At 45.8% G+C, this 16838-nt stretch overlaps 1 protein-coding gene across 1 annotated transcript in view; it reads right to left on the bottom strand.

Annotated features, from left to right (window-relative positions):
* LOC144694267 (uncharacterized) overlaps positions 1-16838 on the bottom strand; it is a 134866-nt gene that overhangs the window by 47966 nt on the left and 70062 nt on the right. The window contains exons 25-26 of the mRNA XM_078564609.1: positions 12888-13024; positions 12287-12408 (exon numbers count right to left, since the gene is read on the bottom strand). Of these exons, the coding sequence (XP_078420735.1) occupies positions 12287-12408; positions 12888-13024 (259 nt within the window). The remainder of the gene's footprint in view (positions 1-12286; positions 12409-12887; positions 13025-16838) is intronic.

The raw sequence follows: 16838 nt of genomic DNA, 5'->3' as shown, positions 1-16838 counted from the left end.
CTGGTATCTCGGAGCACATTGATGAGGGCAATTCACACTTGTTTGAGGTGCAAGCGGAGGCAGGGTGTGCTAAGGGTGCTGGCAGTCGGAGGAGTGCAGGGGACCAGGACAATGCTCAGTCAGTGGCTGATGATGAGCCTCTGGAGTCGTCCCTGAGGCAGCAGATGCTGGAAGTCCCAGCAGGGTGTGCGGGAGGATCTGGCAGGGATACATGAGGGAATGCATGCCATGTTCTCCATTGTGGAGGAGTCCTTGAGGAGCATGAGCAATGCAATGACCCTCATGGCCAAGCCCAATGCTTCCTGCATGGAGAGAGTGGCGACTCTCATGGAGAGGCTCCTCCAGGAGCTGAATCAGGGGCTCCTGGGGATTCTCTCGGACCTACAAGCCCTCACACCGGCAATGACCTCAGGTGGTCACCGACAGTGTGGGAGATGGATTGGGCACTATCCCAGCTAGGTGCCCATCCATGAGTGCTGAGCAAGGAGGTCCAGAGCGACCTCACATTGGCGCATGAGCTGTCTGTCGTCTCTACGGGCTCGTCTCAGGGCGCTCTGGATGAGGGCAGAAATTCCTTCCCAGGCGGTGCCAGCACAGGCTCCACGGGCCAGAGGACACCTGCCAAAGTCATTAATGCCAACAGGACAGCACAGTGAGCAGGCTGTCTCCAATGCCGGTGCCAGCGAGGAGGTAGCACCTAGACATAGCACCCGCAAGCACAAACTTAAAGCACCTTAATCATAACATGGCCTGAGCATGGTGATATTTGTTTTCCCCACTTTTAATTTAATTCTTAATTGGTGTGATGGAGAACACCTCTGAATTTCATTTGTTAACTTTATGGCAGGCACTATATCATTAAAGAAGAAGAGTCTGAAGAAGAGTCATACAGACTCTTTCTCTTCACAGGTGCTGTCAGGCCTGTTGAGTTTTTCCAGCAATTTTTGTTTTTGCACCATATCATTAAATGTGTTTTTGTACAACAAGCCTCTGGGTGCTTCATTTGTTCTGCAGGTGCAGGGTACATATAAACTGGAGAAAAAAATCAGATTGGCAGGGGTAGCCTGGATGAAGAGTAGCCTGGATGCTTTCGAGATAGTTTCTTAGAGCAGCATGTTCTGGAACCAACTAGAGAGCAGGTTACATTGTGTAATGTGACAGGATTAATTAATGACCTCAGAGTGAAGGCACCCCTAGGTAGCAGCAACCACAATATGACTGAATTTTACATCCAGTTTGAAAGGAAGAAGAGTGGATCTAAGACTGGTATTTCAAACTTAAATAAGGACAACAATGTGGGCATGAAAGCTGAGCTAACTGAAGTGAATTGGGATAATAGGCTAGGAAATAGATCAATAGAGAAGCAGTGGCAGACATTTTAGAGTATATTTCAGAATACTCAGAATAAGTATATTCTTACTATAAAGAAAAATTCTAAGGGGAGGACCCCATATCCATAGGTAACTAAAGAAGGTAGGGAAAGCATCAAACTTAAGGGAAAAGCATATAACTGTGCAAAGATGAGTGGCACCTCAGATGATTGGTCAGAATATAAAGAATGGCAGAAAATAACTAAAAGGTTAATCAGGAGAAAGAAATTAGACTATGAGAGGAAGCTAGCTAGAAATGTAAAAATGGGTAGCAAGAGTTTCTACAGGTATTTAAACAGAAAAATAATAGGTAAAGTGAGTGTTGGTCTTCTAGAGAGCGAGAATGGGGAGTAAATAGTAGATAATAAAGAAATGGCAGATGAAATGAACAAATATTTTGCTTCTGTCTTCACTATAGAGGATACAAAAACATTCCAGTAATAGCTGTAAATTGGGAGGTGGAGGGGAGAGAGGAACTTGGTGAAATTAATCACTAGGGAAGCGGTACTGAGTAAACTGATGGAGCTGTGGGCTGACAAGTCTCCAGGTCCAGATGGACTTCATCCTAGGGTCTTAAAAGAAGTGGCTAATGAGGTAGATGATATGTTGGTGTTTATTTTTCAAAATTACTTAGGCCTGAATTCTCCCGTCGGCAATTTGGGGCGGGGCCTGCTCGCCAACGGGAAAATGACACGGGATGACATCGGGAGGAACCCCTAACGTCATCCCGGTCCCTTTAAATTTTTAGGAAGACGGGTGGACAGAGAAATCATTGGTCCGCCCGCCGACCTGTCAATGGCCAACTGAGGCCATTGACAGGATAATTAAGATAATTAAAGACCTGCCCATCCAACCTTAAGGTTGGTGGACAGGCCAGGAGCCCCAGTGAGCTCCTGATGATATATGAAACTTCATCCACTGGCGGGATGAGGTTTCATGTCTGTTTTTAAAAAGTCTAATAAAGTTTATGTCCTTTTTATTAACATGTCCCATTTCTTGTGACATTGTCACATGAGGGGGACATGTTAATAATTTTTTAATTTTTCTATTTTTTGACTTTTCTTACCTGTCATTGCTCTCCCTGAGACAGCACTTTGCCTCAGGGAGCAGTGTGCTCTTTCATGTGCATGCGCGAAAGAGCGCACTTTGACAGTTGGGCATTCCCTCCCCTGCATCCCAGCGCTTTCTGTCGGGCAGGCCGCTGGGCGTGCCTTAATTGGCCTGCCCACTCAAAATGGCGGTGGGCCCCGTTTCAGTGGCGGGGGTCGGCTGTCCGCCCGCTGCAGAGCCGGTGGGGCCCGCACGCCATCCGAGGGCAAAATTCTGCCCTTGAATTCTGGAAAGATTCCATCAGACTGGAAAGTAGCAAACATAACCCCTCTATTCAAGAAGGGAGGAAGGCAGAAAACAGGAAACTATAGGCCAGCTGGTTGATGTCTGTCAGGTTAGAATCGATCATTAAAGAGGTTATAATTGGGCACTTAGAAAAAAATAAATGTCAGCATGGTTTTAAGAAAGGGAAATCATGTTTAACTAATTCATTAGAGTTCTTTGAAAAATTAACATGTAGTTTTGTATTTGTTCATGGGATGCAGGTGTCGCTGGCTAGGCCAAGAGGGCATTTAAGAGTCAACCACATTGCTGTGGGTCTAGAGTCACATGTAGGCCTGACCAGGTAAGGATGGCAAATTTCCTCCTCTAAAGGACGTTAGTGAACCAGATGGATTTTTATGACAATTGGCAATGGCTTCGTGCTCATCATCACACTTGAATTCATTTTATTGAATTCAAATTTCACCATCTGCCATGGTGAGGTTTGAACTTGGGTCCCCAGAGAATTACCCTGGGTCTCTGGATTACTAGTCCAGTGCTGTAGATAGAGGGGAGCCTGTAGACATATTGTACTTGGATTTCCAGAAAGCAAGTGATAAGGTGCCACATCAAAGATTATTGTGGAAAATCAAAGTTAATTATGTAGGGGGTAACATATTAGCCTGGATAGAAGATTGGCTGGCTGGCTGGCAGAAAACATACTGTATGCATAAATGGGTCTTTGTCTGATTGGCAGGACGTGCCAAGTGGAGTCCCGCAGGGGTCTGTGCTGGGGCCTCAACTTTTTATAATTTACATCAATGCCTTAGATGAGGGGAGTGAAGACATGGTAGCTAAATTTGCAGATGACACAAAGATAGGTAGGAAAGTATGTTGTGAAAAGACATAAGGAGTTTGGTAGATATAAATAGGCTGAAGATGTGGGCAAAGATATGGCAGATGGAGTATAATGTGTGAAAATGTGAAGTTGTTCACTTTGGCAGGAAGAATAAATAACAGAGTATTACTTAAATGAAGACCGGCTGTGGAATTCCGAGGTGCAGAGGAATCTAGGGCCAGGACATTGAGGTCGGCGAGTGGGAGCACGGGGCCCACTCGCCAACACACAAAATGACGTGGGATGAGGTCGGGCGGAACTCCCGACATCACCCAGCGTCATTTCAATTTTCAGGTCGGCGGGGGCTCAGCCGAATCAGCTGTGCGCCCACCGACCTGTCAACGGCCAATTGAGGCCATTTAAAAAGTAATTAGACTAGTTAATGGACCTGCCTGTCCAACCTTAAGTGCTTCAGAAAAAGCATGAAACCTCATCCATGGGTGGGATGAGGTTTCATGTAGGTTTTTAAAAATTTAATAAAACTTTACTTAAAAGTGATGGACATGTCCCAATTCATGTGTCAGGAAAATTTCATTTGTCTGCATGTACCATTTTAAAATTTGGCTCTGATCTCCCTGAGGCAGCACTTAGCCTCAGGGAGATGAGTGCACTCTTTCGTGCGCATGCGCGAAAGAGCGCACTCCCAGCTCAGGGAATCCCCCTCTGCCCGCACAGGGAGCGCATTGTGCTTCCTGGCAGACATCATGCTGGGCGGGCCTTAATTAGCCCGCCCATGTAAAATGGCAGCGCGCCCCCAATCAGGGGTGCTGATCGGAGGCGCGCCCGCTCCTGAACTTCCCCCCCCAACGGGGGGAAAATTCTTCCCTAGGCATTTTCGTGCATGAGTTACAGAAAGTTAGTATGCAGGTACAGCATGTAATAAAGAAGGCTAATCCTTTATTAAGGACATAAAAGTAAGGATGTTATGCTTCAGTTATACACGGCATTGGCGAGACCGCATCTTGAATACTGTGTGCAGTTTTGGTCTCCTTACTTAAGGAAGGAATTAAATGCATTGGAGGTGGTTCAGACGAGGTTTACTAGATTGACACCTGGAATGAGCAGCTTGTCTTATGAGGATAGATTGGACAGGCTAGGCTTGTTTCCAAAGGAGTTTAGAAGAGTGAGGGGTGATTTGATTGAAAAATATAAGATCCTGAATGATCTTGACAAGGTGGACGTGGAAATGATGTCCCCTCTTGTGGGTGAGTCCAGATCTAGGGGGCACAGTTTTAACATTAGGGGTCGCCCTTATAGGACAGTGACGAGAAGAAATGTTTTCTTTGAGGGTTATGCAACTTTGAATCTCTGCCTCAGAGGGTGGAGCAAGCGGGGTCACTGAATATTTTTAAGGCAGAGGTAGATTCATGTTAGGCAAGGGAATCAAGGGTTATCGAGCTAGATGGGAATGTTGAACTCGAAACCCATAAAGATCAGCCATGATCCTATCGTATGGCGGAGCAGGCTCAAAGGGCCGAATGGCCTACTTCTGCTCCTATTTCATACGTCCGTATGTTCAATGGCCTTCCACATTGAAAACAACTCTAACTTCTGCCGCCAACTGAAAGCTCCACAGAAGCAGCTGCACATGTGCACTCGAGCCACACTACAGCTGATTGCGCAGGTACAACTGTTCCTAATTCCAGCGGCAGGTTGGAATGTTTGTGCATCAGAGCTACATCTACAGAGGCATCAATCCTCCCCCCTGCACCACCCCCACCACCTCCCCTTGCACACACAGAATTCCAATTAACTCCCCACAATACATATTAAATGAGACCAGAAAATAAACAAAATAAATGAGCTTATTAAATGCTATCTTCCCCTCAGCCTGTTGAGGCTTTGTGCGGGGAGCCCTTCACAGCCCAGGGAGCTCAGTTGGATGATAGTTGGGCTCTTAATCCCAAGGGCAATGTTTTGAATCCTACACAAGCTAATAAATTTCTTCTTAAGTATTTTATTCAAAACACCAAAAAAAATTAAGCAAAAAAAATTACCATTAACTCCCCACAGTCTGAGAGTTCATTGGAAGTTGGGAATCTCATTTACTGAAATTTCCTGATTATATTTCTTTAGCATTCACTGGCTGGACGGCTGGTTTGTGATGCAGAGCAACGGCAACAGTGTGGGTTCAACTCCCGTACCGGCTGAGGCCATCCGTGGAGGCTCCGCCTTCCCAACCTCACCCCCTCGCCTGAGGTGTGGTGACCCTCAGGTTAAACTCACCACCAGTTGTCTCTCTCATCCCCTGGGACTACGGCGATTTTCACTGAATCATCAGATGTGTATTTTACAGAGGGAACAGTTGGTAAATGAAAGGTGAAGTGGAAACCAAAACTTGCAAATTGGTTGAGGACTGCATAGCATTGCTTGTGCGTGTCAAGCCAACTTGCTTGTTTTGATGCTGCAGCTGACTGCCTGACACTGACACTCAGGCTGACACTGCACATGTTCAGGAAGTGCTCCCTCTACTGCTGCAGCAGAAATAAACACAGCCTGGAAATAATTTGCAATTAAGCGATAGTAGTTCTGTACCTGCCACATTTACTCTGATTGGTTTAAGAGATTCTGGTAGGGCATAAAATAAATTCATTTCAGCTTGTCAGGATTTAGAGACCCCCTCTCCCTCCCAAATCCCGCTATCTAGGCCCACTCATTTGTGAGGTCTCAACAATCAACATGTTGATTCCACATGTGACACATGCTTTGAATTTCTATATAATATACTGGCTTTGACATAGAAGCAGTAGTCTTCAGTTCACGAATTTCATCTATAAAAAGATACAATAATAGCATAATCTGTGGATAGGAGGATGTTTTACTTATATAGTTATATGTCATGTGCCATAGGCAAAGTATCTTAATGCAACATATTTTCCTGCATTAATTCTGTTTAAATAGAACAGAAGGACAGTTAGGGTGTGTGACATAATAACCAATGTTTATACAAACACATGGAATATAAGAAACATTGAATGAATTTCAGGCACAAAATCAACTTAGTAGCCAATACAGAGACATGGCTGCAAGATGGCCAGGACTGGGGACTAAATAAGGCAAGTTAAAAGGTCTACAGGAAAGTTTGTGAAAATGGTGAAGAAGGTAGAGTAACCATAAGGATCAAGGATGCAATCATTTCTATTGTAAGGGGAGATATAATGAGAGCTAAGAAGGCAGTGGAGCTGTTAGTGTTAAATTAGAAAATAGAAAGGGAATTAAGGCTGTAACAGGAGTTGTGTATAAGCCTTCAATTGTAGGTGTGAAATGACAGATAGTATAAATGCTGAATGTAGGCAGGCATGTAGCAAAGGAGCAGTAGTTTGTTGGGGGAGTGGCCCTGGGAGTCCTCAATATTGATTCCGAACCCCATTAAATCTCACGCTATATCAAAAATGGCAAGGAATCCTCCTGCTGATGACCACCTATCGCTTCCCCTTAGCTGATAAATCAATGTTCTTCCATGTTGAACACCATTTGGAAGAATCACTGAGGATGGCAAAGGCACAGAATGTACTCTGTGTAGGGAACTTCAATGTCTGTCACAAAGAGTGGCTAGGTAGCATCACTACTCAACAAGCTGGCCCAGTCCTGAAGGAAATATCTGCCAGACTGGCCCTGTGACGGTGGTGACAGAATCAAGAAGAAAAAATCAACTGCCTCATCCTTACCATTCTATCTGTCGGAGGTGCATCTGTTCACAAGAGTACTGGCAGAAATGACTACTGCACAGTCCATAAGGAGACAAAGTCTGACCTTCACACTGAGGATATCCTCAAATGTGTTCCATGGCACTATCTTCGTGCTAAATGGGATAGATTCAAAATAGATCTAGCAACTCAAAACTGAGCATCCATGAAGCGCTGTGGGCCATCAGCAGCAGCAGAATTGTATTCAACCATAATTTCATCAACTGGCATATCCTGTTCCATCAAGCCAGGGGATCAATCTGGTTCAATGAAGAATGTAGCAGAGCATGCCAGGAGCAGCACCAGGCATACCTAAAAATGAAATACCAACCTGGTGACGCTACAACACAGGATTATATGCATGCTTAACAATGAAAGCAGCCAGAGCTAAGTGATTCCACAATCAACAGATCAGATCAAAGCTCTGCAATCCTGCCACATCCAGTAGTGAATGGTGGTGGACAATTAAACAACTAGTTGGAGGACGAGGCTCCACAAACATCCCATCATCAATGATGAGGGAGCTCAGCACATCAGTGCAAAAGACATGCTGGAACATTTGCAACCATCTTCAGCCAGAAGTGCCAAATGGATGATTCATCTCGGCCTGTTCCTGAGGTCCCCAGCATCACAGATACCAGTCTTCAGTCAATTTGATTCACTCCATGTGTTATCAAGAAACCGATGAAGACTTTGGATTTTTTCTTCATTTTTATTCATACATGTATCCACTTCCAGATCTCAACACAGCAACTCAACGGCATCAATCACATACCACAATTTTGAATGAAAATGGCCTTAATTGACCCAGAATTACCTGGAAAAACTCAGCAGGTTTGGCAGCATCGGCGGAGAAGAAAAGAGTTGACGTTTCAAGTCCTCATGACCCGTCAGCAGAACTCGAAACGTCAACTCTTTTCTTCTCTGCCGATGCTGCCAGACCTGCTGAGTTTTTCCAGGTAATTCTGTTTTTGTTTTGGATTTCCAGCATCTGCAGTAGTTTTTTGTTTTTAATTGACCCAGAGGTGAGTTTGGCATCCAATTAAGGGTGGTGGACATGGGGAGAAGATGGGAACTAGTGACGGACAATTTTGAAAGGAAAACAGCAGCCACTCTGGGCTTGCCATTGCCTGGAGGGATGGAGCAACCAGGAGAACAGAGTGGCAGCCTCATAGTTGACACAACTGCACAAATGCTCACTCCTCAAGTACTCAAGCCAAGCTGCTCAAGAGGTGGCAACGTTGTGCCACTGCCTGAGCAGCTCAGTGTGACCCTTCCTTTTTATGCAAGCTTTAAAATCAGCAATAAATAATCGCTCCCCGCTGTGCTCCCAGCAACTGTGCACTAACATGTCATAACCATTCACACTTTCCATTGTTACCTTTGAAAATTTCATTCTGTCCCTCTTCAGCTTGTTAACAAGCTCTTCAATGAGTTTAACAGCCAGTTAATTGGAGACATGTGGCTTGCCAGCTCCCTCCCTTTAAAAATAACAGCGCGTCTCACAGGTATCAGAAGACTGACACGCCATTAAGGCATACTACTTTCAGAGCATGCTCGCATCCAACCTCACCCCCATGGGTGATTGAAAATTCTGACCCCCACGGGTGATTGAAAATCCTTCCCATGGCGCTAGAGTATTATTTCAGGCCTCTGAATTACTAGTTAGTTAAAGTTCCCACTATGCTACCATTCCGATACAATGAAGGCTATGAACCTTTAGAACATTTGGCTTTAGCACTGAAACCTTGTGCTCCAGATCTAACCATGTGCCACGTCAAACTGTCCATTGCAGCTACATCACTGGCATTTAACGACAATGTGGAAAATTGCCCACGCATGTCATGTCCACATAAAGCAGGAAAAATCCAATCTGGCCAATTACTGCCCCATCAGTCTACTCTCAATCAACAGAAAAGTGATGGAAGGTGTCAGCGACCACACTATTAAGCAGCAATAATGTGCTCACCAATGCTCATTTTGGGTTCTTTCATGGCCCCTTAGACCAAGAACTCATTATAGCATTGATCCAAACATTGACAAAAGAACTGAATTCAAGAGGTGAGGTGAGAATTACTGCCATTAGAAGGGCAATATTTGACTGAGTGTGGCATAAAGGAGTCCCAGCAAAATTGAAGTCAAAGGGAATCGGGGGAAAACTCTCCATTGGTTGGAGTTATTGCTAGCACAAAGAAAAAAGGTTTTGATTGTCATTTTAGCCCCAGGACTTCGCCACAGGATAGTGTCCCAGGCCAAAATGTTTTCAGCTGTTTCATCAATGGTCTTCCCTCCATCATAATGTCAGAACTGGATTTGTTTGCTGGTGGTTGCACTGTGTTTCATACCATTTGCCTCTACCCAGGTACTGAAGCAGTCTGTGCCCAAAATGGTGCAGGACCTGGACAACACTGTAAAATGGTAAGTAACATTCCTGCTACACAAGAACCAGACAACGAACATCTCCAACAAGAGAGAATCTAACCAGCTGCCCTGATGTTCAAGGGAATTACCAAGACTGAATCCCCAACCATCAATATCCTGGGGCTTACCATTGAATCGAAACTTAAATGAAACTGATGACAAGAGCAGTTTAGAGACTGGGAATTCTGCAGTGAGTAGCATCAATACTAGCTAAAAGGCACAAGTCAGGATTGTGATGGAATACTTTGCACTTGTCTGGATGAATGCAGTTCCTACAACACTCACAAAGCTGGACACCATCCAGGAAAATGCAGCCCACTTGAGTGGAACCCCATACACCACCATAAACATTCACTTGCTCCACCAATGACGAACAATGGCAGCAGTGTGCATCATACACAAAATACACTTCAGCAACTCACCAAGGCTCCTTCAACAGCACTTTCCAAACCCATGACCTCTATCATCGAGAAGGACAGCAGATGCATGGGAACACCGCCACCTGCAAGTTTCTTTCCGTGCCACATGCACCACACTAACTTGGAACTTTATCAGTATTCCCACACTGTCGCTGGATGAAAAACCTGGAACTCCCTTCCTAACAGTACTGTGGGTGTACCTACAACACATGGACATTTTTTTTATTCATTCTTGAAAAGCTGCAGTCCAAGTGGTGTAGGCATGCCCACAGTGCTGTTGGGGAGTGATTTGCAGGATTTTAACTCAACAACAGTGAAGGAACAGTGATATATTTCCAAGTCAGGATGGTTTAAGACTTGGAGGGGAAGTTGCAGGTGGTGGTGTTCAAGAAGACAGCTCACCGCCACCTTCTCAAGGGCAATTATGTTTGGGCCCCTCACAAAGCCTGGTGGCCAGGAAGTACAGTCATGTTTTTACTGGTACTGCTAACACAAGTTTTTCCAATGTAAAATCAGTTCTAAATTATTAGATTTTGGGTGAGTATTTCAATGCTGTGAAATTATTTGTCATGATGAAACAATAGACAATGATTTGGGTACAGTGTCACTGATCTCACTAATGTAACCAAATCTCAGCGATCATTCTCTCTCTTAGGCAGTCCCTTGGGATTGAGGATGACTTGATTGCACTCCAGATCAATGGCTCCTGAGATGGCTGATAAGTCCAATGCGTGATTTGCAGACTCTGCAACATGCAAAACAGGGGTGCTTGAAGGGATTAGTAGATGGGTTGTTTTGAGGTTTATGCGCTTCTTCCAACGCCTCGATTTCACCTCTGCATGTTCCTGATGAAGCCTCTCAATGTGTTCGGTGCCTTTCCAGATGAGCCTTTTCCATTTAGGTCGGTCACAAGCCTGGGGCTCCCATGCATAAGCAGGGATATTTGACCTCTTCAGGGATGGTTTGAAGTTATCCCTAAAGTTTTTCCACTCTCCTCTTGGGAGCCTCCTGCGGCAATCAAGTTCCAAGCAGAGCTGTTGCTTTGGGAGTTGAGTGTCAGGTGTACAGATTACATGTCCTGCTCAACAGATCTGGTTTTTGACTGATTCATGCCTCGATGCTGGGCATGTTGACTTGAGAGAGGATGCAGCTAATGGACAACCTTTCTTGCCACTGGATTTAGAGGATCTTGCAAAGGGACTGCTGGTGGTACTTCTCCAGTGGTTTGAGGTACCTGCTATAGGTTGTGCCAGTCTCCAAGGCATTTGTAAGTACAGAAATCACTGCTGCCTGGTAAACCAAGACCTTAGTCTCACATTTGAGATCCCAGTTCATACACACTAATAATATTTGGGGTTTTCTCAGCGCGGTCAAGACAATCTGTGGCTAAGCACTCAAGAGCCCACCCTGCTGAGAGACAAGAATGGAGGGTAGCTCATCAAGGGCACGGAGGCAGTCAGTGCTCACTGGAGAGAACATTTTGAAAGAACTCCTCAACTGAGACTGTGTTCGACTTGAACTTTTGTGTGTGTTATAATTATATAAAGGCACCAATTGCTCATAAAGGATTGTGCAAACACGTTGTGGATTCATTTATTAAGAACAGGCACATGGGAATATATACACATGGATAGAAAGTCTGACGACATAAGGGCTGCAGAACTGTGTGTTTGTCTTCTGTTCCAGGCTGAAGCGAAACTGAGGCTGGATCACATGACACACTTCCCTTAAAGTAATGGCATGCTGCTATCCCTTAAAGGCATATTACAACACAAATGTCCTGAACTCCATTCCTCAATACCCTATCTGGCTTGGTGCCATAGCCCAGCCTGGCATTCAATCATTGAAAAACAATGAGGCCTATGGAGCAGATGCAAATCCCTGTTAAAATTCTGAAAAGCAGCGGAGTGATCATTATAAATAAATGCAATCTCATAGTGACCTGTGGGTTGCAATTTGTGATAGAACAGATCAATGAGTACAATTGGCTGATCACTTCAAGCATTGTCACTGAAACCAAATTGTATTATATGATGAACATTTTAAACATCAATTTAACTGTTTTCCCAATTTTATGTTACATTATTCAAGGGGATATTGTCTGTGGTAGACAAACCCTTTAAAACAGCATTGCATTAATAGATTTTGTTATGTTTTAATATTACTATAAAAATGACCAACCTGTTTTAAAGCCTGGGTATTTATCTGGGTGGTAGATTTTATAAGGTGACACATAAAATCTGGTTTGGGGGTCATTAAATGCTGGAAATGCATTTGAATCACGGCGTGAACTTTTAGATCCACTGTAAATGAAATAAAAATGAAATAGTGTCAACTTTTAATACAATGAATGAACAGAAAATAAACACTGGTGCCTGAGCCAAGCAGAGAATGAGCATTGCAACAGTAAAAGACATTCTAGACAAATAATTCATCATGGTGAAGGGTCCAAGTACCAAGAGACACAAATTACAAATTTGAGCTAACAAGAGATTCCAGTTGGGGGTTTATGTTGCCCCAACACTAATACACTTGTGGAAAATATTTCCAGAAAGGTCATTCATCAGAATGTTTAAATAAGTTTCAGAAAGACTAGGGATTAAAAAATATAAGGCATAGGTGGAGTTCTGATCAATTAAAGAGTCAAAGGCCTGTTGCACCAAATGCCTTTACCTGTTGCTAAGAAATATTGTATTCTGCCATAACAAAATAATGAATTGAGAAACCAGTGTCTTAGATATCTCTCTTTTAAAGTACAGCACAGACTGTAGATTGTAAATACCTATTGTATCCCATGAGAGCATAGTTTTTATAGGAAGGCCTTAGGTGATATTTCCAGTTCATTCCACCATCTTTGAATTGAATTAAACAGAAGGAGAAGATGCCATCCGTTGTTATAACTGCCTGGTACGTATTGGTCTGGAAAAGAAAGGTCACATTTGTCATTCCATTAATGTAAAATTAAGGCGCAATGGTACATTTCCAATTTCATAGAAAAATAAGGTTCAGCAGGCTCTCATTCACCCGTCACGCCATCACCTCGCCGCTTCATCACGCCAAGTGCCATATTTAAAGTACAGCTGTGCACACACCTCCCAGTGCTTCCGTCCCAGTACTGCTGCACGCAAGACATTGCCCAGAAAGCCAAGAAGACTGTAGCCCCCAGTTTCAATGACACCTCCCTGGAGCACCTTTTGGATGCAGTGGAGGGCCGCTGCGATGTCCTCTACCCCCGCTCTGGCCATAGGATGGGCAGCAACATCACCAATCCAGCTTGGGAGGTGGTGGCAGTGCTGGTCAGTGCCAACGCCCTGCAAAAGAGGACAGCCACCCAGTGCCAAAAGAGGATGATCGATCTCCTTCGTTCCACCAGGGTAAGTTACTCTTCTCATCACTCTTAACTCACACACTCACAAACCCATCAGACATCTACAGAGCCCTCATCTGAATCCCCTCTTCCAGTGACCTCAGCAGCTCCGGCTCCACAGGCCAAGGAGGGTGCCACTGCCACACAGCAGGACCCCAAAAGCAGGCTAGTGCCCTCCAGGTCTCGGCCTTCCAGAGAACGCCCGCTAAATTCATCGCAGACAACAGGGCGTAGCAGTCAGCAGGCTGCCTCCGGAGGGCACCAAGACATAGCAGCAGGTTTAGGAAAGTTAAGAAAATATAGCTGCACAGCCTGGGTATGGGTGTTATTCACTTGTACATGACGTTCACTATTGTCAATAAACTCCCAAGAATATTTCCCTACCTATGGTTCCTGGTTCTGATGAGCAGTGTTCTGGTCACTCAGGTGTGAAATCTTTATGCACAAGACAAATGCAAGTGTCTCAATCCAGCTTTTAAAGTTGCATGGCTGCGTCTCCATGATATGACCCTGATCACAGAGTGCAAGTAAGCTGCCCTCAGACAGACGAGAGTCAGACGTTCTCAGAGGTTATGTGAAGATCAGAGGAGTGTCATCATCCTCCTGCAATCGAGTGACTATTAGGGCCTCCACTGCATCTCAATGACAGGAGCATTCTCACAGAGGGTATGTGCGCTGCCATAAGCCAGACAGAAGTCAAACGTTCATAGATGCAATGTGAGAATCCATGGTGTCTCCTCACTGCATGTCGTCATTATCCTCCTCCACAAATATAGCAGCTATGAAGGCCTCCCGAGCACACCTGCGTCATCTGGCCAGTGCAAGGGCCTCTTCGCTGTCATCATCACCTTTGAGGACCTCCTCACCCTCATCACCATTGATGTCCTTCTCATCGGGGGGGAACTCCAGCTCCAGCATCTGCTCCTCAGCCAGCTGCTCTCCCCATTGCAGCACTAGGCTGTAAAGGTGCAGCAGGTGATGACGATGCAGGACACCCTCTGTGTGCTATACGACAGGGCTCCACCAGACCACTTCAGGCACAGGAACCTCATTTTCAGCATCCCGATGGTTTGTTCCATCAAGGTATGAGTTGCAGCATGAGCCTCATTATATCTTCGCTCTGCTACAGTCTGAGGCTGCCGCATGGGTGTCATCAGCCACGCCCTCTGCGGGTAGCCCTTGTCACCTAGGAGCCAACCCTGCAGCCTCTATGGACCTGGAAGACATCAGGGATCTGTGACTGATTGAGAATGTAGGAGCTGTGGACACTCCCTGGGAACTGTGCACAGACTGGCAGGATGCGTTTGTGGTGGTCGCACACCAGCTGCACATTCAGCGAATGGAAGCTCTTGCGGTTGACATAGTTGACCCCTTATTTATTATAGTTGACTTCTTGTTGCGACGGAGATCTGAGCGCCACGTGAGTGAAGTCGATGGCATCCTGCACCTGTGGGAAACCCGAGATCTGGGCAAATCCAATCACTCTTGCATCCTGGCTCTCTTGGTCCCGGCAAAATGCACAAAGTTGTGTGCCCTTGCGGGGATGACATCTGTGCCCTCATGGATGCTTTTGTCGGTGGAGGTTTGTGATATCCCACAGAGGTCATCTCTGGAGCCCTGTACAAGGTGCCCAGTTGTCCAACTGTTCTGCAGTCCACTAACACATTCATTAGTTTGCAGTCTGTGCCCAAGGAGTGAAAAGCTCTGGAGCACTTGGTGGCACTTTCATGCCACTGCATTGCTTGAGTGGGCAGATAAGCTAGAGAACCAACTCCACACATTTCAATGTGGCTGCGTCTGAACTGTCTCAGGTGCAGAGGAATGGTCACGTTATACAAGGTTTTTGTAATGCGTGGCCACCTCCCTAACCCTCAGGCCCCTCGTACACTACCTTCAACTGTAGCGCAGCCCTTTCTCACACCCCCAAGTCACCTCAACCGCAGGGCTGCCCTTGCATCCCCCCCTCCCCAAACGCGCCTCAACCTTGAAGCCCAACAGGCGAGCGCGAGGGCTGTGCAATGTCACTGTGCACTGTGCACTCACATCCAAGTTCCCCTCAAAGTGCAGCCCACCAAGTGCACGCCTTATATATCCTGTTGTGAAACCCATTGGCATGCCAACCTGCCGACGTGGGCGGACGATCCAGCGGGGTGGGGGGGTGGTGTGGGGGGATGATTCCAGCAAACTGACCTTATAATAATATACAGATGTGTTACAATGTGGTTCCCGACGTCCGATGGGGGGGGAATGCGGCCCGCCATTGACAGGCTGAGCGGACGACCGCAAACTGGCTTCACGACGTCCTGAAACCAATTTGTGGCCTTCTTGCCATATTGTCCGCTCACGCCACCGAACATGCCCAACGCCAGGGGGCATGGAAAATTCTGCTCTCTGTATTTGTATCTTCATTGACATTAAAATGTCAAAACATGGTCTAGTTTGCTTTTAACTTCGGTTAGTTTTATGCTTCACCTGTAGGAGCAGTATATAGTGTGTGACTTATTGATCTACATTGAAATAGAAACACGTAAAATGGCTGGACAGAGTTAGGCTGAATGTTTTTTAATCCAGAATCACAGGCCAGAATCTTCTGTTCAGCGTGCGGGGGTGGGCCTTGCACGCCAACGCATAAAATGACACATGGTGACGTCGGGCGTGCGTCCTGAAGTCACCACGCATCATTCCGATCTTTAGTTCGGCGGGCGCGCACCGCAGTCGGCTGCATGCCTGCCAAGCTTTCAAAGGCCTGTTAAGGCTGTTAATAATCTAATTGAAGTAATTGTCAGGGCTGCCCGTCCAACCTTAAGGTTGGCGGGGGGGCAGGCGAAGAGCCCAGGTGGCCTTCGCATTTTTCATGGAACCTCATCCACGGGCGGGAGGTTTCGTGAAGGGTTTATTAATTCAATAAAATATTTCAAGAAAATTCATAAACATGTCCCAGCTCATATGACAATGTCAAATGAGGGGACATGTCTGAATAATTTTATTTATTCTTTTTTTTCAATTTTTGATGATGAAATTAACCTCCCTGAGGCAGCTCTGTGCCCCAGGGAGATTTCTGCGCTCTTTCTCGTGCATGCGTGAAAGAGCGCAGGCCCCGACTCTCCTTCCTCCCCTCCCCCCCCCCCCCCCCGCCCACACAGGGAGCACTCAGCGCTTCCGGGTGTGCGTCACGCTGGGCGGGCCTTAATTCTCCCCACGTTTGTAAAAATTGATTGAGGTGTGTGAAAAATTCCACATGTATCACATCATTATGGTATCGGCCATAGGCCCTGATTTTAACTGGAAGAGGATCTGACCTTTGCTTGGTAAACTGGCACGCTGAGCGGAGATGTGGAGACCTTCAGAAGGGCAAGACCCATAAAG

This window comes from Cetorhinus maximus, chromosome 19, assembly GCF_964194155.1.
Source record: "Cetorhinus maximus chromosome 19, sCetMax3.hap1.1, whole genome shotgun sequence".
Taxonomy (NCBI): domain Eukaryota; kingdom Metazoa; phylum Chordata; class Chondrichthyes; order Lamniformes; family Cetorhinidae; genus Cetorhinus; species Cetorhinus maximus.
Note: the sequence above shows the minus strand (reverse complement) of the source record. Positions and strands in the feature narration are given on the sequence as shown.